The 24857-nt window shown below is 43.6% G+C and overlaps 1 protein-coding gene across 1 annotated transcript in view; it reads right to left on the reverse strand.

Annotated features, from left to right (window-relative positions):
* Positions 1-1563: 1563 nt before the first annotated feature.
* Positions 1564-24857, reverse strand: part of XPNPEP1 (X-prolyl aminopeptidase 1) — a 92065-nt gene continuing 68771 nt past the window's right edge. The window contains exons 17-20 of the mRNA XM_082269294.1: positions 10731-10904; positions 9847-9923; positions 4799-4897; positions 1564-1915 (exon numbers count right to left, since the gene is read on the reverse strand). Of these exons, the coding sequence (XP_082125420.1) occupies positions 1787-1915; positions 4799-4897; positions 9847-9923; positions 10731-10904 (479 nt within the window). The 3' untranslated portion in view covers positions 1564-1786. The remainder of the gene's footprint in view (positions 1916-4798; positions 4898-9846; positions 9924-10730; positions 10905-24857) is intronic.

Below are 24857 nucleotides of genomic sequence, written 5' to 3' on the forward strand. Positions count from 1 at the left end.
TGCAGTTTATCAATATTTAGATGTGGCGGCTGCATTCGTTTTTTACCTGGTGATCTGGCGGGTAAGGGTTCAGTTATATTAGTGTTGGTCTATGAAGAGCGATGAGTTTAGATGATGGGAGAGAGGAGGAACCAGGGAAGCAAAAATGTAATCAGATTAGACTGCAGCTTTAAAAAAAAAACAGCTTGAAGAAATTGGCACACTTACCAGGGGGAGAAAATAGAAACATCGAATACTTCCAGGAACAGGGTGTGTGGTGGGGGGGCCACGACTTGGGACTAAGGCCCCTTTCACACAGGCAGACTGTTCAGATCCGCCTGTCCGTTTTTTTGGCGGATCTGAATGGATGCCCCATGCATCTCTATGGGGCATCGAATGTCAGCGGAGACATGTCCGCTGACATCCAATCCGTTAAATCTGGACGGATGGAAACTCTATTTTCCATCCGTCCAGCAGATCAGATGGGATCAGATGAGAGCGGACAGATGGTCCATTCCCATCCGATTCCCCCATAGAGAACATCGGGGACCTGACAGCTGTCTCCGCACACAGCGCGGAGACAGAGCTGCCATCTGCCTGCTCAGCGGGGGAATCGGTGGATCGATCCCCTGCTGAGAAAAACGGAGTCCGCCAACGGACTCCCTTGTGTGAAAGGGGCCTTCCCCTGGTGACAGCACTAGTTCTTGTCGATTGGCTCACCACTGTCACATGGGTGCAGATAGATTTCTCAGCCTTTTGAAAGCTTTAAAGCGTAACTCCACTTTTGTTGAGAAAAAAAAACATTCCCATCTGGGTGATCTCTGTACATTACAAGGATTATAACAAACTTTGTTGCAGATTCCTACCTTTTGTTATTCTGATGAAATCATTGTTTGTTCCTCTGTGCTGAGTGGGTGTAATGGGAGTGGTTTCATAATTATCAATCAGCTGTGGCAGCTGCAGGGCTCTAGAGGAAATCTGCTGGGCCTGCATCCCTTTAGACGTGTTCCTATTGGGAGTATATCACCAAAAATTACATTTTTGTTGCAGAGGATGCCAGAAATCTGACTTGTATCTTAGGCAGATTTCTGGGAAAATCGGTGAGCCAATCACACAAGCAGGAAATGATGTTTCTGGGGGTGTGGTCAGTATAAATTCTGTGTACAGAACACCTCCAGGTAGCCATATTGCATTGCAATTTCAGAAAATTACAACAGCTGCAGATTGAAAAGGAAAGGTAATTTTTAATAACATTCAATTACAATATGATTTGTGTCCCAATTGTATAAGCTATATTGTTTTTTCTTTATTTGCTAATTTCTTCCCAACGAAAGTGGAGTTACCCTTTAAGGTGCGTACAATGTCATTGGAGTGTTTTTCTGGCTTTGGACTCTGACACCCCAGTACACAATCCCTGAGCAGTTCAGCCCTGCAGCAGCACAGAGTATTTCAGATGAGCATACAGTAGTGGGTAGGCTGATGCTCAATACTTAATATTTTATTCATTGCTCAAAAGTAACCCCCAATGCAAAACTTCTCCCAATAATAAGCAATAAAAGAGAACACAGAAATCATTTGCTTTCATTTAATTGTCTGCACTTCGATTCTTCTTTGTATAAACTCCAGATCATTACATCATTCAGGGTTCAACTGTCATCTGTGATCAGTTAAAACACGTCATTTAATATGCCACATAAAAGACCCAGCTGTAGGGGTCGAATTTGATGCCTTGGCAGAGGCAACCCCAGCATGTGCTGCACAAAATGACAACGCTGAAGTTGATAAAAAAAAACCTTTAGAAAAGGGGTTAATGGGATTTGCAAATGGGCTGTGTTTCCTTTATCAGCCACTGGAGGGCCTCGTGGCGTCCTTGCTTCTCCAGCTCAGCACCGACCACCTCCCGACACTTCTTGTGGTAATCATTCACCCAATCCACCTGGAAAGCACCGGACGGTGTTAGAAGGAATGTATAGTGGGGTGGATTTACTAAAGACAAATATATTGTGCACTGCAAGTGCAGTTGCTCCAGAGCTTAGTGAAGCTCTGCTGATTTCTATCATCCAATCATGTGCAAGCAAAAAAAGCTTTTTTTTTTTTTTGTTGTGTTTCCCTTGCATGTGATTGGGTACTCTGTGCAAAGTGAAGCTTTACCTCATTTATGAAGATCTGGAGCAACTGCACTTGCAGTGCACAGTAAATGAACCCCAGTGTGTTTCTGTATATGCTCATTATGTTCAGGGTTAATAAAAATACATATACCCTGTATGGGTTTGGGGTCCCGCACCCACCTGCTGTAAGATTCTGGTACCTCTAGTACCCTTATTTACTACTTTCTTTTCAATGCGTCCCACCTTTCCCTTTAGGTGGTACGCATATACCTTTAAGAGCGATGAGGTCACTGCTGAGCGCCGCAGAGCGGCTATTTCAACCGCCGGCGGTCTCACTCACATCGTTCGTTCAACCTGCTTGGCTGTCCACATGCTTGCTAGTGTGTCTCGCTGTCGGAACCTCCAGTTGCTTTCCTTTGCCTTGAACAGACCGGAACCTCGCTCCTGATCCCTGTATCCCGCTACCGGATCACTCCTCATTACTGGACCCGCTACTAACCTACTCTCTAGTGATAAGTACCCCGCAGGGGAAACCTCCATAAAACCTACTTACACTATATATCTATTGCTCACTAAAGACTGTCACTCTCTATGCAATACTAAACCTATCATCTGCACTGTTATTTAGATTGCTAGCTCCTGAGCCTACTAACATCTATCCTTGCACTGGGTTAGTCTCTCCTGTATGTCATCTGCTATCCTACCACCTACTACCATACATGATTGCTAACCTATCTGCATCCTACCTGTTACCATCTATACTCTCCTGAACATTTCTCTCAAGTGCTTGCCATCTACTGTCACTGTTCATACCTGTCCCTTCAGCACATCACCACTATACTGCTATATACATCCTATCACTCCAGGAACATCTTATTGAGTGTGTATATTTGTATGCTGAATCAGGCAGGCCACAGTGATGAGTCTTGGGAGTTGGAATTGGTATTTCAACACATCTCTACATGACTGCTGAGTGGAGATTTCTGCAGCTGCAAATCCATCTTGTTACAAAAACGCAGGAGCGTTACACCTGCATGTTATATTAGGACATAGTGGCTGTGCCCGTGCAGCCATGTATCCCAATAGAAATGAATGGGACACTGGCAGCGATATGCACCCCGTGCCAGTGAAGGAGGGCCGTGCATGGGAGGCGCATGTCTGCTCCCCGTGTGAATGGGGCCTTACACGTCATTCCTCTACCCCTAGACCTAATAGGCACTTATAAAACATATACGTACTTACATGAAACAACCAAACTTGTAAAACTGTACTCCACAATTCATCTGTCTATTCTTCCATCACTCTCCATCCTTATATCTATCTAGTTATCCATCTCTATCAGTTTATCCACCCTTCTAGATATCTATGGAGGAGTAAAACTGGTGCACACAGAATCTGGTGCAGCTGTGCATGGTAGCCAATCAGCTTCTAACTTCAGCTTGTTCGATTAAGCTTTGACCAAAGGCCTGGAAGCTGATTGGTTTCTATGAAGAGCATCACCAGATTCTGTGTGCACCATTTTAGTAAATCTCCCCCAATTTGTCTATCAGTTTTTTTTACTATAGAAAACTGCACATTACAAGAAATCCCATTCACCAGATTTCACCCGGGAAGGGGCTTAACCACTTACTACTGTGTCCATCCACTTTCTAACATCCATTTACCTAGGAGTCTTGTAGACAAACTTTGTATGTCAGTCTACCCATCCCCCTCCATAGATTGGTCTATCTGCCCCTTAGTCTGTCCGTCCACCAAGCTGTCCCGTCAGTCTGTCTGGCCACCAAGCTGTCCCTCCACCAATCTGTCTGTCCACCAATCTGTCTGTCCACCAATCTGTCTGTCCACCAATCTGTCTGTCCCTCCACCAATCTGTCTATTAGGGGTGTTGAAAATAATCGTGGAATCGATGAGTTGCGATTCAGCTGTGAACGATTCTGCATCGATTCCACAATTGACATCATCCCAGCGTGCCCCGCCTCTCCTGGGACAGCCCTGCCAGCATACTCTAAAATTAAAAAAAAAAAAATCACTGCCAGCCCCTTTTCATGGATCCTTCCTACTTTGTGTCAGTGTCATTTTAAACCTTTGCCTCTAAATACCTTATTCGCTCCATTCTTTCATGGCCGGTTGTGACCCCCCCGCCAGCCATGGGGGGGGGGCTGTTTAATGTGAAGGGGGTTTCCTGAAAGTGCAGGTGGGCTGTGCAATGTGCAGGGGGACTGTGCAATGTGCAGGGGGGCTGTGCCATTTAGTATTTACTGTTCTAAATAAATACTGGGTTGTCTGCTGTTTACAGACTTTGCTACACGCAGGGAGTGTTTTTAAGAGCAGATAAAGAAATTACGTTTTTCTGACTGCTTGAATTTTTTGATGAAAAACATGGGCATTAAATCGTGATGCATCGCAGAATCAAATCGTTGACAGGATAATCGTAATCCAATTGTGAGACCAGTGAAAATGGGCACCTCTACTGTCTGTCCATCAGTCTATCCGTCCACCAATCTGTCCGTCAATCTTTCCATCCACCAATCTCTAGCTATCCCTCCATCTACATGTCCATTAGGCTATTTGTCTGCCCATCTATCTGTCTGTACATTAGTTTATTTATCTATATATCCATCCATCAGTCAGTCTTCCTGCAGCTGCTATGTATAGAAAAGAACAGGGGTCTGTTGCCATTTAAACACCGTCCAATGACATTGGTCACTTACCTCTTTCTGTGTCAGTAGGTCGACGTTGATCATTTTGCTCTGTAAAGGAACCAGGGTAATAGGCTCGAAGGTCAGACTTCCCCGATCTCGGAAGTTGTACTAAAAATGAAAAAGCACAAAAGGGCCATTTACCATCTTTCCTGGCAAATACTCCTTTTCTCTCCGATACAGGAAAAAAAAAAAAAGAAAAGAGCGAGAAGCAGCTGCAAAAACAGACAGCTACCTGGGGAAGACCGCTTAACGCTACATTAAAAAAGTGGAAAGTAAATTGTTTTAAGAGTCTTCCACCCCGAGGAGTAACATAATAAGCCTTAAACAGTCAATTCCAGCCATCCCGGCGTATTCCGGAAAGTTAGAAACTCATTAGTATTTATTTAAGGCTGCAGATTCAATCTCATTTTGGTGTAATATATATATGAATAGGCCTCTCCTGAGACCCAGCAAACGGTAATGATACAGACTAAACCGCCATGGTCTATAAACCTTCAAGAGTCTGTTTGGGATAGATTGTGCCTCATTAGGCCTTACTGACAAGCAGGAGGATACTGGAAGATAACAAAGGAACATTATGTCAAAGTGGGAATACTCTTCTAGGTAATGCTTGACTTTGCCCTTCTGTAGACGTAAAGCTGGTCACACATACTGCAATCTAATTGTAACATCTGCTGACCATGTCAATAAATTTAAAGCCGAAATCTGGGAATTAAAAAAATAATAATAATGCCCTTGCAGTGGGGCCCCCTGCTATGCAAGGGTTAAATGCTCAGTAGGATTAGGGGTAGAGGAATAAGCTGTAATACTTATCATATTCCTTGCTCTGGCAGGTTCACTCTGTGTTGTACTACTGACCTCCATTATCAAGCCATCGATGATGTCATCAAGTACAATGTAAGATCAACAGCCCTGTTTTGTACGTTGAGGTCAGTGAGGGCCTGCATACAACCCTGAGCGTTGGAGAGAAAAAAGAAAATTTTATATCTTATTCCTCTATCTCTAGATTTAAGGAGCATTTAACCCTTGTTGCTTTTTATGCAAGTTAGTATTCTGGCCAGGACACTATCAGCATGTTCTCCTTGTGCATATGTGGATTTCCTCCTACTCCAAAGACATGCTGGAAGGTTAAATTGGTTCCAAAAATTGGCCACAGTATGTATGGCAGGCCTAAAGTGGATGTAAACCTCAGACATGAAATATGAACAAAGCATATCCCTCTATAGTGTGTACTTGTCTCAGTCCAGAACACTAAGTGTCATTTCTGTCTGCTACCTTGTTCCTCTGCTTATCATCATGATTAACTTCTGACAAGTTTTCCTGACACCAAGAGGAAAATGGTGACAGGATAGGGACCTCCAGATGATTGACGGCCTCAGCTCTATTCCTGTGTAAAGGGGTGTGTTTCTTTCCTCCAATTAGCGCTCAGAGTTCTCCTTAGTGAGCCCTGCAGAGTGTGATTTCAGCTCTCTGACCCCTTTTTTTCTGACAGCCCAGACAAGCTTTATAAATTCTGGACTTTGAGAGGAAGAAGAGAAAATAAGACTTTATATACTTATATATAAACAGGTACAACTTATGTAGGAGGATTTGTTTCATCTCTGCACATCAACTTAGGCCAGTCCCTTCACTGTAAAGGGGTTTACAACTACTTTAACCACTTCCCGCCCGTCATATAGCAAAATCACAGCCGGGAAGTGGTTGTCATATGGTGTTCAGCAGGATAGACCGCTCTGCGCGCCCACGGGGGGCACGAAGATCGGCGATCGGTGGTGCGGTGTGTCACTCTGACTCACCACATCTCCGATCCTGGTAAAGAGCCTAATGACGTGGACTCTTTACCATGTGACCAGCTGTGTCCAATCACAGCTGATCACATAGTAAATAGGAAGTGCCGTTGATCGGCTTTCCTCAGTTCATGCCTGACAGGCACGAGTAGAGGAGAGGCGATCGGCGGCTCTCCTGACAGGGGGGGGGGTCTGTGCTGGTAATCAGAGCATTGATCCCTTGGGGGATGCCACTAGAGCCACCAGGGATTGCCCACCCATGGCCACCAGGGATGCCAATCAGGGCTCAGGGACCCTTTTCAGTGCCCTCCTCATCAGTGCTGCCCATCATTGCCATCTATCAGTGCCGTCCACCGGTGCCCATTATTGCCCATGAGTGCTGCCTATCAGTGCCACATATCAGTGCTGCATATTAGTGCCTCATCATCAGTGCGGCCTCATCAGTGCTCACCAGTGCAGGAAAAAACATATCTATTTACAAAATTTTATAACATAAACAAAAAAAAAAACTTTTTTTTTCCCAAACTTTTCTGTCTTTTTTATTTGTGTAGCAAAAAGGAAAAAAACCTTGCGGTGATCAAATACCACCAAAAGAAAGCTCTATTTGTGGGAAAAAATGACATAAATTTGGTTTAGGTACAGTGTTGCACGACCGCGCAATTGTCATGCAAAATGCAACAGCGCTAAAAGCTGAAAATTGGCCTGGGCAGGAAGGGGGTGAAGGTGCCCGGTATTGAAGTGGTTAAAGGAAACATCTACAAGTTTTAGTGTCCAAGCAGTACCCCTGGAAATCTTTTGGTATTAATTCCTCCTGAAAAATAACAGTGTACTTCTTGCGCTGGACACTCCTGTCCTGTGGCCTTATGACTGTATATCTACAGTGTGAGAATATCTAAGGCACCGCTGCCTCTGACTGCTAGTCTCACCAGATACGGAGTGAGATTTGGTGCTTCTCACTCTTTGCTGGAGAGGAAGCTGTAGCTGAATAACTGCAATGCAAGGATCTCCCAGTTTCATTTATTCTGAGGAACTATTCTTCCTTCTGCTGCCTCCTAGTCTTCAAATCGCCATTGATCAGGGGGGACAACTGTGACACAAGGAGGCAAAACCTTGCTCCTACCAAGATGACTGCCTCTATAAGAAACAGCACAGAAATAGACATAGTAAATCAGTAATGGGGAAGAGATTAGCTGCAGGGAGACCACAGGCAATACAAGTGACTAGCCATTTTTCCTCTTTTGGCATAGCTTCCACATTACAGGTCCTCTTTATTGATGCAATAATGAATATCAAGCTGCATTAACCATTACCGACCAGGCTTTTTCTAGCACCGTTTACAAGTTTAAATTACTTCCTAGAAAATTACTTACAGTGGTTTTGCAAACACATTTTTTTTGGCAAAAAATATACTTTAATGAATTAAAAGAAAAAAAAGAATCGCAATAGTTACCCCCCTTTGTTTTGTATAATGTGAAAGATGATGTTAGGCCGAGTAAATAGATACCTAACATGTCACGCTTTAAAACTGTGCACGCTCATAGAATGGCGACAAACTACGGTACCTAAAAATCTCCATTGGTGAGGTTTAACCACTTAAGCCCCGGAAGATTTTACCCCCTTCCTGACCAGGGGTTTTTTTTGCGATTTTTACTGCGTGACTTTAATGGACAATTGCGCGGTCGTGCGACGCTGTACCTAAACGAATTTCACGTCCTTTTTTTCCCACAAACAGAGCTTTCTTTTGGTGGTATTTGATCACCTGTGCGATTTTTTGATCATGTGCTATAAACAAAAAAAGAGTGTAATTTTTTGCAAAAATAACAATATTTGTCACTCTTTTTTATATGAAATTCCCCCCAAAAAAATATAAAAATCAAAATTTTTTAACATTTTCGGCCAATTTGTTTTATGCTACATATGTTTGGTAAAAAAAAAAAAAAAAAAAAAAAAAAAAAAAAAAAAAAAAAAAAAAAATCGCAAAAAGCGTATTTTGATTGGTTTGCGCAAAAGTTATCGCGTTTACTAACAAAGGGAAAGATTTTTGTCATTTTTGGTGTTTTTTTTTTTTTTTAACGAGTAATGGCGGCGATCTGCGATTTTTTTGCGGTACCGCGACATTGCGGCGGACAGATCGGACCCTTAACTGACATTTTTGACACTTTTGGGGGTACCAGTGACATTACTGCAGTAATCAGTGCTATATATATGCACTGTTACTGCAAAAATGACACTGGCAGGGAAGGGGTTAACTGTATTGGACAGGGAGGGGTTAAGTGTGTCCTAGGGGCGTGATTCTAACTGTATTGGGACATGGCTATTGGTGTAAAAACAAAGATCAATGGTTCTACATAGTAGAACCGTCTGATCTTCATTTTTACACAGGGGAGAATGACAGGCGGCTTGTTTACATAAGCCGCTCTGCCTTTCTCCCGCTGTACCGACGATCGGCGAGTGACCGGCGGATATCGGGTCCACCGGTCACACGCCCGCACTCCTCCCTGAACGAGCCGAGGCGGGCGGGTGCGCGCTCGCCCGCTATTGGCTCCAATCTCAGTGACAGGCGAGTGACGTAGATCTACGTCACTCTGCCTGGCCGGGGCTGACTGCCGCAGTAAATATACTGTGCGCAGTCGGCAACCGGTTAAAAAAATTCTGCAGGTTACCTGTTTAGAGTTACAGAGGAGGTCTAGCGCTAGAATTATTTCTCTCACTTTAACGTTCATGGCAATACCTCACGTGAGGTTTGAAAACCATTTACTTATGCGTGTGCCATGAACGTATGCGTTCGCTTTAGCATGCGAGCACGGAAGGATAGGGGCGCTTTTAATTTTTACACTATCCTTTTATTTTTTTATCACTTTTATTTCTATTAAAAGAAATGTAAACATTTAAAAGATGACAGGTCCTCTTTATGGAGAGATCTGGGGTCAAAAAGCAAAAGATCAAAAAAAAAGTAGTGTTTTGATCTTGCACTTTAAAAAAAAAAAATTATTATTATTTTATTCCAGCCTGGACCGTAAGTAACGTCATGACGTCGCTCCAGTCCTCCAAGGCCATAGAGTCGCTAAAAGATGGTTAACTCTTTGATGGCCTATAAGAGCAGCCAACAGCACCGTTGGATCATTTCTTGGGCAAACTGGTAGCAACGGTAAGCCTGGGAAACACCGGCGAGCGGCAGGAGGTTTACCGCTTCGGAAACTGGTCTAGTGGCTTATAAGCTATATATTGCAGTTGGAAAGTGGTTAATCTTTTAGATCTGTCAGTCTTTACCTTGGTTTTAGCAGGGATCACCAGGACTAAATTCTCAATTCTGATCCCAAACGATCCATCTTCATAATAACCTGGCTCTGGAAAATACAAATAATGATCAGGTTAGAGTCTCTGAAATGTTAGTACAGTCCTATGTATAAATTGGTGGGTAGAAAAAATGAAAAAAAAAAAAAAAAAGTGAACACCATACACCCTCCCCACCCCCCAGTCCCCATTGTACCTTCCTCCAGGGATGCTGAGCAGTCAGTGCCCACGCAGCCGGTCCAGGGACCTGAAATCTCTGCTCCTCCCCTTAATCTTTGTGCAGAGCTCTCAGGACAGACCAGAGTGATTCACTGTGCAGGCGCTGACCAATCAGAATCACTCTGGTCCGTCCTGAACGCGCTGCACAGAGAAAGGGGAGAAGAGTGGGGATTTCTGATCCCTGGACCACTGAACCAGCTGAGTCGGCACCGACAGCTCAGCATCCCTGGAGGTAAGTACAGAGGGGACCGGGGCGGTGGGGCGGGTGTACAGTGTTAGTATACCTTTTCATTATTTTTTATGAAAAGGTGAAAATTTAAAATTTTCACTTTTCTATATCCTTTGCTATATATTAATGCTCGGGATCTCTTGCATGCATGCCCGATCTAAATGTACTCAACCAATGTCTGCATGACATTTCTCAGGGCGAGTATCCTGGTGGTAACAGTGGACCGTGGCCACTTGTAGTCTTCATCAAAAGCCCATGTGACAGGATGACAATTCAGGAGAACAACTGGTAGACAGGGACCAAGGGTTGTCACCATATTGGGTGCCTATACTAGATGAGTGAGCGTCTAAATACATGAAGGAAGGTTTGCCACATTACAAAACACAATTTGGAGTTAGACGGGGATCAATACCATCAGAAAGAATCATCCCGGCTTCCAAGGGTTCGTCTGCAAACGTTTTGTAGCTGATCCCGCAAGGACCTTCATGGACGTTAAGAAAGGATCCCACACCATGACCTGTCCCGTGTAGATAATCCAGTCCAGACTCCCATAATGCTGAACGAGCGAAGGAGTCCAAAAGATGTCCTGAAAGACAACAGATAAAAAAAAAAGGACGTCACACATTTCCCAAGTGACCGTTGTACCCCTGTATTCTGATATGCTGCCATCGCCCTTCTGGCAAATTTGAACAGTTGAAGTAGTGAAAAGGGATAAAGATTAATTCCAAGTATGACAAATATTACAAATGCACATTGGCCCAGTTTGAACCAATGTAACTGTTTATACCATACCTCTGGGACCCCCTGGAAGCTGGAAATCACTGTAATAGGCACCACTACTAGAGTGATCTTCACTAGCCTCAGAGTCCTGTGTAGATTGGCTGCTCTGCTGCATTAACATAGACGGTTGCCCATTCTGCAAAGGGCATTTTAGAGAATATTTGCATTTTCCCAATGCATGCAAAGTGTTCTATGACTGGAAGAGGTTGAGAGTGCGGCCTCCCCACCCCATCCAGTCAGAGAATGCTTTGCATGTCAATGAAAAAATGCAAAGTGTTCTCTAAGTGATGTCTGTGCAAAGTAGGCAACCTCCTGTGTTCACAATGCAGCAGGACAGCCAATCAGCACAGGACTCGGAAGCTGATGGACAGCTCTTTAGCAGCAGTGCCTGCTACTATATCTTGGAAGATCCATAGAACACCATCACCAATCACTTACCTAAAAATGTATTTCAAGTATGGCAATTTTTACTACGGTCACACCAATACAGTTTTTTTTTAACCACTTTACCACTAGAGCATTTTGCAGTCTTACGTCTGGGCCACTTTTTGCGATTCGGCGCTGTGCGACTTTAACTGACAATTGCGCGGTCATGCGACGCCGTACCCAAACAAAATTTATGTCCTTTTTTCCCCACAAACAGAGCTTTCTTTTGGTGGTATTTGATCACCTGTGCGATTTTTACTTTTTGCGCTATAAACAAAAAAAGAGCGTTTATTTTGAAAAAATAACAATATTTTTAACTTTTTTTATATGAAATTCCCCCCAAAAAAGATGTAAAAACCAATTTTTTAAAAAAAATTTTGGCCAATTTGTTTTCTGCTACCCATGTTTGGTAAAAAAAAAAAAAATCGCAATAAGCGTATTTTGATTGGTTTGCGCAAAAGTTATTGCGTTTACTAACAAAAGGGAAAGATTTCTGTCATTTTTGGTGTTTTTTTTTTTTTTTTTTTAACGAGTAATGGCGGCGATCTGCGATTTTTTTTGCGGGACTGCGACATTGCGGCGAACAGATCGGACCCTTGACTGACATTTTTGACACTTTTGGGGGTACCAGTGACATTACTACAGTAATCAGTGCTATAAATATGCACTGTTACTGTAAAAATTACACTGGCAGGGAAGGGGTTAAATTTATTGGAGAGGGAGGGGTTAATGTATGCCTGGTGCTTACTAACGTGTGGGGGGGGGGAGGTGACTGTGTGAGCCAGGGACAGATCGGATGTTCAGCTATGCTGAACACTGCAATCTGTCACTCCCTGTCACTTAGGAGATCCGCCCGCTCTGTTTACACAGGCGGGCGGATCTCCAAACTGGATTCCCCAATGATCAGGGCAGAGCAGCGGCGATCGCCGCCGCTCCTCCCCTGGCCCGACTCCCGCTGTGAATGAAAACAGCGGAAGCACGCCTCCGGCGGTGTGCGTGTGCCGCCTACAGGGGGAGGAGTCCAGCGTCGTAGGTCTACGTCGCTGGACGATAACGAGCCACTGTGCCGCAGTAGCAGCACAGTGGCTAGTGGTAAAGTGGTTAAAGTGAGTACGAATACTATTGGTTAAACCAGATGGACTTGTGTCTTTTTTCAACATATATATATATATATATATATATATATATATATATATATATATATATATATATATATATATATATATATATATATATATACATATACAGTGGGTACGGAAAGTATTCAGACCCCCTTAAATTTTTCACTCTTTGTTATATTGCAGCCATTTGCTAAAATCATTTAGGTTCATTCTTCTTCCTCATGAATGTACACATAGCACCCCATACTGACAGAAAAACACAGAATTGTTGACATTGTTGCAGATTTATTAAAAAAGAAAAACTGAAATATCACATGGTCCTAAGTATTCAGACCCTTTGCTCAGTATTTAGTAGAAGCCCCCTTTTGATCTAATACAGCCAGGAGTCTTTTTGGGAAAGATGCAACAAGTCTTTCACACCTGGATTTGGGGATCCTCTGCCATTCCTCCTTGCAGATCCTCTCCAGTTCTGTCAGGTTGGATGGTAAACGTTGGTGGACAGCCATTTTTAGGTCTCTCCAGAGATGCTCAATTGGGTTTAAGTCAGGGCTCTGGCTGGGCCATTCAAGAACAGTCACGGAGTTGTTGTGAAGCCACTCCTTCGTTATTTTAGCTGTTTGCTTAGGGTCATTGTCTTGTTGGAAGGTAAACCTTCGGCCCAGTCTGAGGTCCAGAGCACTCTGGAGAAGGTTTTTGTCCAGGATATCCCTGTACTTGGCCGCATTCATCTTTCCCTCGATTGCAACCAGTCGTCCTGTCCCTGCAGCTGAAAAACACCCCCACAGCATGATGCTGCCACCACCATGCTTCACTGTTGGGACTGTATTGGACAGGTGATGAGCAGTGCCTGGTTTTCTCCACACATACAGCTTAGAATTAAGGCCAAAAAGTTCTATTTTAGTCTCATCAGGCCAGAGAATGTTATTTCTCACCATCTTGGAGTCCTTCAGGTGTTTTTTAGCAAACTCCATGCGGGCTTTCATGTGTCTTACACTGAGGAGAGGCTTCCGTCGGGCCACTCTGCCATAAAGCCCCGACTGGTGGAGGGCTGCAGTGATGGTTGACTTTCTACAACTTTCTCCCATCTCCTGACTGCATCTCTGGAGCTCAGCCACAGTGATCTTTGGGTTCTTCTTTACCTCTCTCACCAAGGCTCTTCTCCCCCGATAGCGCAGTTTGGCCGGACGGCAAGCTCTAGGAAGGGTTCTGGTCGTCCCAAACGTCTTCCATTTGAGGATTATGGAGGCCACTGTGCTCTTAGGAACCTTAAGTGCAGCAGAAATCTTTTTGTAACCTTGGCCAGATCTGTGCCTTGCTACAATTCTGTCTCTGAGCTCTTCATGCAGTTCCTTTGACCTCATGATTCTCATTTGCTCTGACATGCATTGTGATCTGGAAGGTCTTATATAGACAGGTGTGTGTGGCTTTCCTAATCAAGTCCAATCAGTATAATCAAACACAGCTGGACTCAAATGAAGGTGTAGAACCATCTCAAGGATGATCAGAAGAAATGGAAAGCACCTGAGTAAAATATATGAGTGTCACAGCAAAGGGTCTGAATACTTAGGACCATGTGATATTTCAGTTTTTCTTTTTTAATAAATCTGCAACAATGTCAACAATTCTGTGTTTTTCTGTCAGTATGGGGTGCTATGTGTACATTCATGAGGAAGAAGAATGAACTTAAATGATTTTAGCAAATGGCTGCAATATAACAAAGAGTGAAAAATTTAAGGGGGTCTGAATACTTTCCGTACCCACTGTATATATATATATATATATATATATATATATATATATATATATATATATATATATATACACATACATACATACATACATACATTATATATATATATATACATACATAACATACATACATACATACATACATATATATATATATATATATATACACACACCAATATTTTTGCTCATGTATTCGCCGATACCAAGTACCGATACAGTACTTTGCAATGCGATTTGAGCCCATACAAAATGAATGGTCTCAGATCACACTGCAAAGAATCGAATGCGATTTGAACAGTAATGCGGTGTGATTCTGGTCCAAATGGCATGCAGTTTCCCTCCACTGCTCCTGTCTGATCCCAGTATAGAAAGGCAGGGAAGTGCCATCTAATAAGTGCAGCAATGGGAAAAACAGTTTTTAAATTTTTTTTTATCACAACTCATGTGTTAAAAAGAACGTAATAAATCTTGCATGTCAAATCCAAAACCACAGCCCTTGTGGTGCTCAAAGGGCTTGAAGAGATGTAGGAAGTGCCGGGACCCCTGCAGATATAGGCCAGAAGTGATGTCAGCTTGGGGGCGGACCACTGATACATCTCCTCCAGTCATGTGAGCTGCTTGCTGTGGCGGAACTCGATAGGAGGGAGGGGCCAGGGGCTGCAAAGAGGGGCCTGAGAAGAGGAGGATCTGGGCTGCTCTGTGCAAATCCACTGCAACAGAGCAGTTACGTATAACATGTTTGTTGTTTTTAATAAAAAAAAAAAAAAAAGAGACAATCAATCACTTTAACACTATTGAGTCTCCCATCAGAGTCCCCTCCTACATCAGAGGGCATGATAAAATCATGTAGTGGGCCGTATTTGGTCTATGGGCCATAGTTCGGAGACCCCTGGTATATTGCAATCACAGATAAAGGCTTGCAAATACTACATTTTACAAATGCTACTAATAAACTATATATGGATTTGGGTAGCTAGTAGTAATTAGTCATATCTAACTGGTATTGTTCTGCAATGTTGAAGATGTCTTGCAATTGTTATCCCAGCCACTTATTTAGGCCTTCAGTATTATCAAATAAATTAATTTGAATGTGACTAACTACTGCTATACAATGCAAAAGAAAGTAAAGAGGAGGGTGCGAGGACCACCACGCCAGGCCTCTTTCCCTACCCTCTTCTCTGCAAAGGCAGGTGATGTGCACTGTAAATACAGCTGTTCTGTGAAGCCCTCAGAGGTTTGTTAGAGAACATTGGTGAACAAACATCATCATGAAGGCCAAGGAACATAACCAGATAGGTCAGGGATAAAGTTGTGGAACAATTTAAAGCAGGGTAAGGTTATAAAAAATATCCCAAGCTTTGAACATCTCACGGAGCACTGTTCAATCCATCATCCAAAAAAGGAAAGAGTATGGCACAACTGCAAACCTACCAGGACATGGCTGTCCACCCAAACTGACAGGCCGGGCAAGGAGAGCATTCATCAGAGAAGCAGCCCAGAGTCCCATGGTAACTCTGGAGGAGCTGCAGAGATCTACAGCTCAGGTGGGAGAATCTGTCCACAGGACAACTATTAGTTGTGCACTCCATAAATCTGGCCTTTATGGAGGAGTGGCAAGAAGAAAGCCATTGTTGAAAGGAAGCTGTAAGAAGTCCCGTTTGCAGTTTGTGAGAAGCCATGTGGGGGACACAACAAACATGTGGAAGAAGGTGCTCTGGTCAGATGAGACCAAAATTTTACTTTTTGGCCTAAAAGCAAAAACGCTATGTTGCGGAAAACGAACTCTGCACATCACCCTGAACAAACCATCCCCACCATGAAGCATGGTGGTGGCATCATCATGTTGTGGGAATGCTTTTCTTCAGCAGGGACAGGGAAACTGGTCAGAGTTGATGGGAAGATGGATGGAGCCAAATACAGGGAAATCTTAGAAGAAAATCTGTTAGAGTCTGCAAAAGACTTGAGACTGGGGCAGAGGTTCATCTTCAAGCAGGACAACGTGCCTAAACATACAGCCAGAGCTACAATGGAATGGTTTAGATTTAAATCATATTTATGTGTTCGAATGGCCCAGTCAAAGTCCAGACCTAAATCCAATTGAGAATCTGTGGCAAGACTTGAAAATTGCTCTTCACAGACGCTCTCCATTCAATCTCACAGAGCTTGAGCTATTTTGCAAAGTAGTATAGGCAAAAATGTCACTCTCTAGATGTGCAAAGCTGGTAGAGACATCCCCAAAAAAGACTTGCAGCTGTAATTGCAGGGAAAGGTGGTTCTACAAAGTATTGACTCAGGGGGGCTGAATATAAATGCACGCCACACACTTCAGATATTTATAAAAAAGTTTGAAAACCATTTATCATTTTCCTTCCACCTCACAATTATGTGCCGCTTTGTGTTGGTCTATCACATAAAATCCCAATAAAATACAAAAGAGACAAAAGGGGGAGGACCTTTACCCGCGCCGCACCCTAATATATTGATATATGTGCAAAGAGTTTGTAAAACACAGTCCTGCTAGTGGTGGATTTTAATGGCACTCACATGAGACAGACTTGTTGAATTATTAAAAAAAATAATCTTTTATTAGCCATCATTAAGAACACAGTAGGCGCCCAACACTATTACATTTAAGAATACACATTGGTGTGATACAGTATCCTTATAGAATTTTGGTGTGAACACCTTTACATGTTCAATCCATTGATTGAGAAAAGTATTCCTTGTTGCTGATCAACGGGTTTCGCAATATGCTTCCTCAGGACCAACAGCAGGTGTATAACAATCTGATAATTTGCATTATCATGAGAGGAATATTTATGTTGCATATGTCTGGGGCGGATACAGGGGATTAGCAACTCATTGGCATCTATTTGTTGTGATGTTGAATTTACACTCACGTTCCCTAATCTTTATGTGGGATCAGAGTCCATTAAACAGTGATGGAATAAGGCTGCAGTAGGCATATCATCTGTTTTGTTTTTGGTTGTAACCTAACAAAATGGGGAAAAGTTCAAGGAGTATAAATACTTTTTTCAAGGCATTATATATAGGAGGACCTTCACATCCACACATCTGGACTTCAACATGTGTATGGCGCCCTCCTTCCTTTATATCTGAGAAATAAAGACCTAATGGAGACTCGACCCCTTCCTTGCCCTATCCACAACAAACTAGTGTTTGGGTTTGAGTTGGGCCTTAGTATGTAAAATATAGAATTCTAACAGGGAAAGTAAAACTCTGACATAGGATCTCTTTCCTCGCACTCCTCTGATAATGCCACAGGAAATAATGTGTAGAAGAGAATGTGCCATAGGACTAATTAGACTCATTGCATTCCCAGCAATACCCTACAGATCACCAAGTGTAACAATTCTAGTAAAATAAATTAGCCTTATAATAATTGCCAAGAAAGCCACCGTTCTGTAGACTGATCATCCTACATTTTAAATGAGTTCCTCTAAGAAACATGGTACAGAAGACTCAAGTTCTGAAAACGAATGAATTAGCCTTGGTCTCAGTCACTGATTTTTCACCTGAAGGCAAAATTTGGGTAAGGAAAATTGCTAGCACACTCTAATTGGTATTTTCTTCCACGGAGTGTCTTAACCACTTCCATACAGAGCAGTTAGACCCCCTTCCTGCCCAGACCAATTTTCAGCTTTCAGCACTCTCACACTTTGAATGACAATTGCTCAGTCATGCTACACTGTAACCAAACAAAATTTTTATAATTTTTTTCACACAAATAGAGCTTTCTTTTGGTGGTATTTGATCACAACTGGGGGTTTTTTTTTTCGTGATATATTCCAAAAAACAGCAAAAATTTTGAAAAAAAAACACTTTTTTTTTTAGTTTCAATTATAAAATTTTGCAAAAAATTAATTTTTCTTCATACATTTGGGCCAAAATGTATACTGCTACATGTCTCTGGTAAAATTAACCCAAATTAGTGTATATTATTTAGTCTGTGTGAAAGTTATTGAGTCTAGAAGCTATGGTACCAATTACTGAAAATTGATCACACCAGATGTACTGACTGCCTATCTCCTTTCTTGAGGCCCTGAAATGTCAGGACAGTACAAATACTGACCAAATGACCCCTTTTTGTAAAGTAGACAGTCCAAGGTATTTAGTAAGAGGCATGGTGGATTTTTTGAAGTTGTAATTTTTTCCCACAATTCTTGGGAAAATGAAGAAAAAAATTTTTTTCTTTTTTTTCCCCACAAAGTTGTCAATTTATAAGCTATTTCTAACACATAGCATGTACACAGCAAAAATTACACCCAAAACTACATTCTGCTACTCCTTCCGAGTATGGTGATACCACATGTGTGAGACTTTTACACAGCCTGGCCACAAAAAGAGACTCCACGTCCAAGAAGCACCTTCAGGCGTTCTAGGAGCATAAATACACATAAAACTTTCTTACTACCTATCACACTTTTCAAGGCCCTAGAGCCCCAATACAATGGAAAAGTCCACAAAATGACCCCATTTTGGAAAGCAAACACTCCAACGTATATTCTATGAGGCATTATGGGTCGTTTGAACGTGTCATTTTTTTTCCACAAGTTTTTGGAAAATGTGGGAAACAAATGAAAACCTTTTTTTTTTTTTTTACACAAAGTTGTCAATTTATAGGATATTTCTAACACATAGCATGTAAATAGCAAAAATTACACCCCAAAATACATTCTGCCACTCCTCCTGAGTATGGCAATACCACATGTGAGACTTTTTCACAGCCTAGCCATATAGAGGGGCCCAACATCCAAAGAGCATCATTATGCATCCTAGCCACTTGCCTAGGCCTATTTTTGACATTTGGTGTTTACAAGCTAAAATCAGTTGTTTTGCTAGAAAACTGCTTAGAAAAGATAATGTTACGCTGAGTAAATAGATACCCAACATGTCATGTTTCAAAATTGCGCACGCTCACGGAATGGCGACAAACTTTGGTACTTAAAAATCCCCATAGGCGACAATTTAAAAATTTCTACAGGTTGCCATCTTTGAGTTACAGAGGAGGTCTAGGGCTCAAATTATTCCCCTTGCTCTAACGATCGCGGCGATACCTCACATGTGTGGTTTGAACACCGTTTACATATGTGGGCGGGGTTTCTGGATGCGTTCGCTTCTGCGCGCGAGCTCACGGGGACAGGGCGCTTTAATTTTTTTTTTTTTTTTACTATTTTAGTTATTTTTTATTTTTACACCGTTTAAAAAAAAAAAATTGATCATTTTTATTTCTATTAAAAGGAATGTAAAAATTCCTCGTAATAGAAATAGGCACGACAGGACCTCTTTTTTGTGAGATCTGGGGTCAAAAAGTCCTCAGATCTCAAAAGCACATTAAAAGATAGAAAAAAAAAAAAAAAAAAAGGACCTTTAAACCGGTTGCTAGGCAACAACATTTTCCGTAGCTCCGGTCCTCCAAGACCATAGAGTCAAGTGAGGGCAAGCTTGCCCTCACTCGACATCCTGTCTGTGAGGATCTGGGACCGGATCGTTTTCCCCGCTGCCGGCGGGTCCGGTAAGCGGGGAAAAGGACCGGAACGCGGCGGGAGGGGGGGGGGTGCCTCTTCCGCCATCCCGGAAGGGTGATCCCACGGTGAATCCACCGCTGGGACCACCCTTATCGGAAAGCCAACTGTCCACCGTTTAAAAAAATACCAGGGTTGTGGCAGCTATCTGCTGCCATAACACCGGTATTTAGGTTTAAACGGAGGACCTATATAAACCTTTTTGGACTTGGACATGGTGGCTGTATCAAGGGTGACAGGTACTCGGGTACTTTGTTGGGCAGGTGACAGGTACTCTGGTACTGATGAGCAGGTGGCAGGTACTCGGGTACTCCGATAGGCAGGTGACAGGTACTCGGGTACTCTGATGGGCAGGTGACAGGCAGGTGATAGGTACTGATGAGTAGTACTGATACTGATAGGTGATACTGTACTGATGGGTACTGATGATCAGTACTGATACGTGATAGGTACTGATGAGTACTGATGAGTAGTGATGGGTACTGATGAGCAGGCGGCAAGTACTCGGGTACTTCAGGCGTCAGGTACTCTGATGAGCAGGTGGAAGGTACTCGGGTACTCTGATGGGTAGGTGACAGGTACTCGGATGACGGGTACTCCGTTGACAGGTACTCAAAGTACCCGAGTACCCGTCATCAGAGTACCCGAGTACCCGTCATCAGAGTACCCGAGTACCTGTCATCAGAGTACCCGAGTACCCGTCATCAGAGTACCCGAGTACCCGTCATCAGAGTACCCGAGTACCCGTCATCAGAGTACCCGAGTACCCGTCATCAGAGTACCCGAGTACCCGTCATCAGAGTACCCGAGTACCCGTCATCAGAGTACCCGAGTACCCGTCATCAGAGTACCCGAGTACCTGTCATCAGAGTACCCGAGTACCCGTCATCAGAGTACCCGAGTACCTGTCACCAGCCCATCAGAGTACCCGAGTACCTGTCATCTGAGTACCTGATGGGCTGGTGACAGGTACTCGGGTACTTTGATGGGCTAGTGACAGGTGCTCTTTATTGGGGGGGGGGGGCAATCAGTGTGTTTGGGGTGCACTGTAATTGGTAACTAGCTGTTACCACACTCTCTTCCTCACACAGGATCAGTGTGTGAGGAGGAGAACACGGTGACAGCTTGTTACCGTGTTCTCTGTTGACATTTGTGACCGGCTGTGATTGGACACAGCCGGTCACGTGGTAAAGAGCCAATTTCATTGGCTCTTTACCTAGATCGGGGATCGACTCTGTCCGAGGGACGAGCCTCGTCCCCGATCGCTGCTCTGCGCGCCCCCGGGGGCGCGCATTGGAGAGAGAACGAGCGGCTCGTGCTGGAGCCGCTCATGTGATCGGCTGTGATTGACACAGCCGATCACATGGTAAACAGCCAATTTCTATTGGCTGTTTACCTTGATCAGGGATGGGCTATGTCCGAGGGACGGGCCTCACCCCCGATCGCCGCGCTGCGCGCCCCCGGGGGCGCGCAGTAGAGGGGAGATCCGGGCGACGTCATATGACGGCGGCCCGGATCCTTACAACCACTTTGCCGACGTCATATTACATGACTCGGTATGGAAGTGGTTAAAATCCACCTTTTTGGAAAAAAATAATATAATTAATGCACATATGCTTGTAGGAAACAAATGTGCATTTATTGTTTTTTTGCCTGCAAAACATCACACCCTAATCAGTGTATAGTGGGTGCAATGCCAGGCTCCTATAGACTGTTCCTCCAGCTCTCGGTCTGTATTGAGGTACAGGCTTTCAGTTGGAGAACCGGAGGAGGTGTTGATGGTCAATGGCAATCACACGTGTGTTCCATTGAGAACTACAAGTCTGTCTGCCACTGTGGTGGGGACTTGTAGTTCTTTCATTCACAGATCTCCTTAAATGAATGATGTGGATGTACAATCAAAGCAACGCTAATTTTGAAAGTGACAGCTGCTGCGGGGGAGAAGAGCCTATGGCATTCTGTCACGGGGGGGTCCCACTTGCACCATTAAAATATGGGTGTAGCATTGAAAATTGGGCATAAGGCAGCAGAAACCGATCGAATTTAAATCCATGTACGTCAAGGTGATTGTACATAAGTCGACTGACCAACCAACTTCTGTACGACGCATTGTTGAATTTTTGCCACTCACATCAGTGCTGCCAACTATAGACTGCAACGCTGATCAGTGTATTTTGACCCCTTGGAAGTCTCCCCACTGTCAGAACACAAAAGCTCAACGAGGACGATTCCCCCATCCACATTAAATGTGTAAATAGCGTATCGATTCCTTTTTTTTTTGTTCAACCTACTGTTTGAAAGTTTATGCCATGTTAAATATTTAGTAGTAGACTTGTAGTCCTTTCATTCACAGATCTCTCTAAATGAATAATGTGGATATACAGGAAAACCCCAGCTGATTTCAAAAGTGACTGCTGCTGCAGGGGAGAAGAACCTTTGCATGCTGTCTCTGAGGGGTCCCACTTGCACCATGTTACACCCAAAATATGAAAATTGGGCAAAAGGCAGCAGAAACCAGCTGAATTTCAATCCATGTATGTCAAGGTGATTGTACAGAAGTAGGTTGACCAACCGCCTTGATGAATTTTTGCCACCCTTATCAGTCCTGCCGACTATAGCCTGCAAAGCTGATCAGTGTATTCCGACGCCAGGGAAGTCTCCACACAGTCAGAATACAAAGGCTAAACGAGGAAGTTTCCCCCATCCACATTGAGTGTGTGGATGAGCGAATCGATTCCGTTTTTTTTTGTTCAACCAACTGTTTGAACTAAAAAACAGTCTTATGTATGGGCTGCCTTCTTCTTTAAGACCTTAAACTAAACTTTGAGTTTGTTTCCTTTAGAAAAGCAGCTATTGAGTAGAAACCCTTCTAGCTGATGTTACTGCAACTGAAAAGACTAACTAGAACCAGAGGAATATGCCGAATGGGCTTAAAGGCTTGTTTCTGTAGGACCGCCAGAACTAAATTTAAATGCCAAGGACACAAGGGTGGCCTAACTGGCTGAAGCATATGAAGCACCCCTTGTATAAAGGTTTGAACCAAGGAATGTGAAGCAATCGGTCTTTAACCACTTTACCTCTAGCCACTGTGCTGCTACTGCGGCACAGTGGCTCGTTATCGTCCAGCGACGTAGACCTACGTCGCTGGACTCCTCCCCCTGTAGGTGGTGCTCGCGCGCCACCGGAGGCACGCTCCCGCTGTTTTCATTCACAGCGGGAGTCGGGCCAGGGGAGGAGCGGCGGCAATCGCCGCCGCTCTTCCCCGATCGTCGGGGAATCTAGTTTGGAGATCCGCCCGCCTGTGTAAACAGAGCGGGCGGATCTCCTAAGTGACAGGGAGTGACAGATCGGAGTGTTCAGCATAGCTGAACATCCGATCTGTCCCTGGCTCACTCAGTCACCTCCCCCCCACACACGTTAGTAAGCACCAGGCATACATTAACCCCTCCCTCTCCAATAAAATTAACCCCTTCCCTGCCAGTGTAATTTTTACAGTAACAGTGCATATATATAGCACTGATTACTGCAGTAATGTCACTGGTACCTCCAAAAGTGTCAAAAATGTCAGTCAAGGGTCCGATCTGTCCGCCGCAATGTCGCAGTCCCGCAAAAAAAAAAAAAAACACGCAGATCGCCGCCATTACTCGTTAAAAAAAAAAAAAACACCAAAAATGACAGAAATGTTTCCCTTCGTTAGTAAACGCAATAACTTTTGCCCAAACCAATCAAAATATGCTTATTGTGATTTTTTTTACCAAACATAGGTAGCAGAAAACAAATTGGCCAAAAATTTTTAAAAAAATTTGATTTTTACATATTTTTTGGGAGGAATTTCATATAAAAAATGTTAAAAATATTGTTATTTTTTCAAAATAAACGCATTTTTTTGTTTATAGCGCAAAAATTAAAAATCGCACAGGTGATCAAATAGCACCAAAAGAAAGCTCTATTTGTGGTAAAAAAAGGACGTAAATTTCGTTTGGGTACGGCGTCGCATGACCGCGCAATTGTCAGTTAAATTTGCATAGCGCCGAATGGCAAAAAGTGGCCTGGACGTAAGACAGCAAAATCCTCCGGTGGTAAAGTGGTTAAAAGAAGACCGATAAGGCTGAAATTTTATCCTTAATTGTGCCTAGGCCAGCTTAATTTCTACCCCTACTTGCAAAAAAGCTAGAATTCTCCTGATGATATATTTACGGGGATGCCACTTCCTGGCCTCACACCAGGAAATGTAAGACTTCCAGACTCTGTAATAAATGTTCTTAGAGACTGGTTTCCTAGAGTTTATCATTGTAGAGACTGCAGGATCAGATATACCCTGTTCCCTCAAAATCCTGGCTTCAATAGCCAAACCGTCAAATTTAGATACTGTATAGCAGAGTGGAATATCGAACCTTGAGAAAGCAGGTCCGGACGTAGCGGGAGGACAATGGTCTCTCAATCCCCCCCCCCCCCCGACAACCTTACAATTTGCATGTAACCAAGTCAGCCTGGGCCAAGCTGAAGCCACCAGGATTACTGGCCTCCCTTCTTCCTGAATCCTGCGCAGAAGTCATGGCAACAGCTGGACCGGGGGAAAGGCATAGATCAGGGAGAACTGATCACAGGGAGTCACCGAGGCATCCAGTCCGACTGGGAGCGGATCCTTGGTCCTGGACACAAATCTGTCCAACTTGTTGTTAAACCTGGATGCCAACAGAACTACGTCCGGAACCCCCCAGCGTTGACAAATCAATGCAAAGATCTCGGGATGCAGAGACCATTCCCCTGGAAACATCTGCTGGCCACTCAGAAAGTCTGCCTGCCAGTTCTCCCAGAAAAAAAATACTGCCGACAGATATGGTACAAATTTCTCCAACCAGGATAGGATGTGACCCACCTTCTTCTGGGCTGACTTACTCTTTGTGCCCCCTGATG

The sequence above is a fragment of the Pelophylax lessonae genome, assembly GCF_965119305.1.
Source record: "Pelophylax lessonae genome assembly, chromosome: 9".
Classification (NCBI taxonomy): Eukaryota; Metazoa; Chordata; class Amphibia; order Anura; family Ranidae; genus Pelophylax; species Pelophylax lessonae.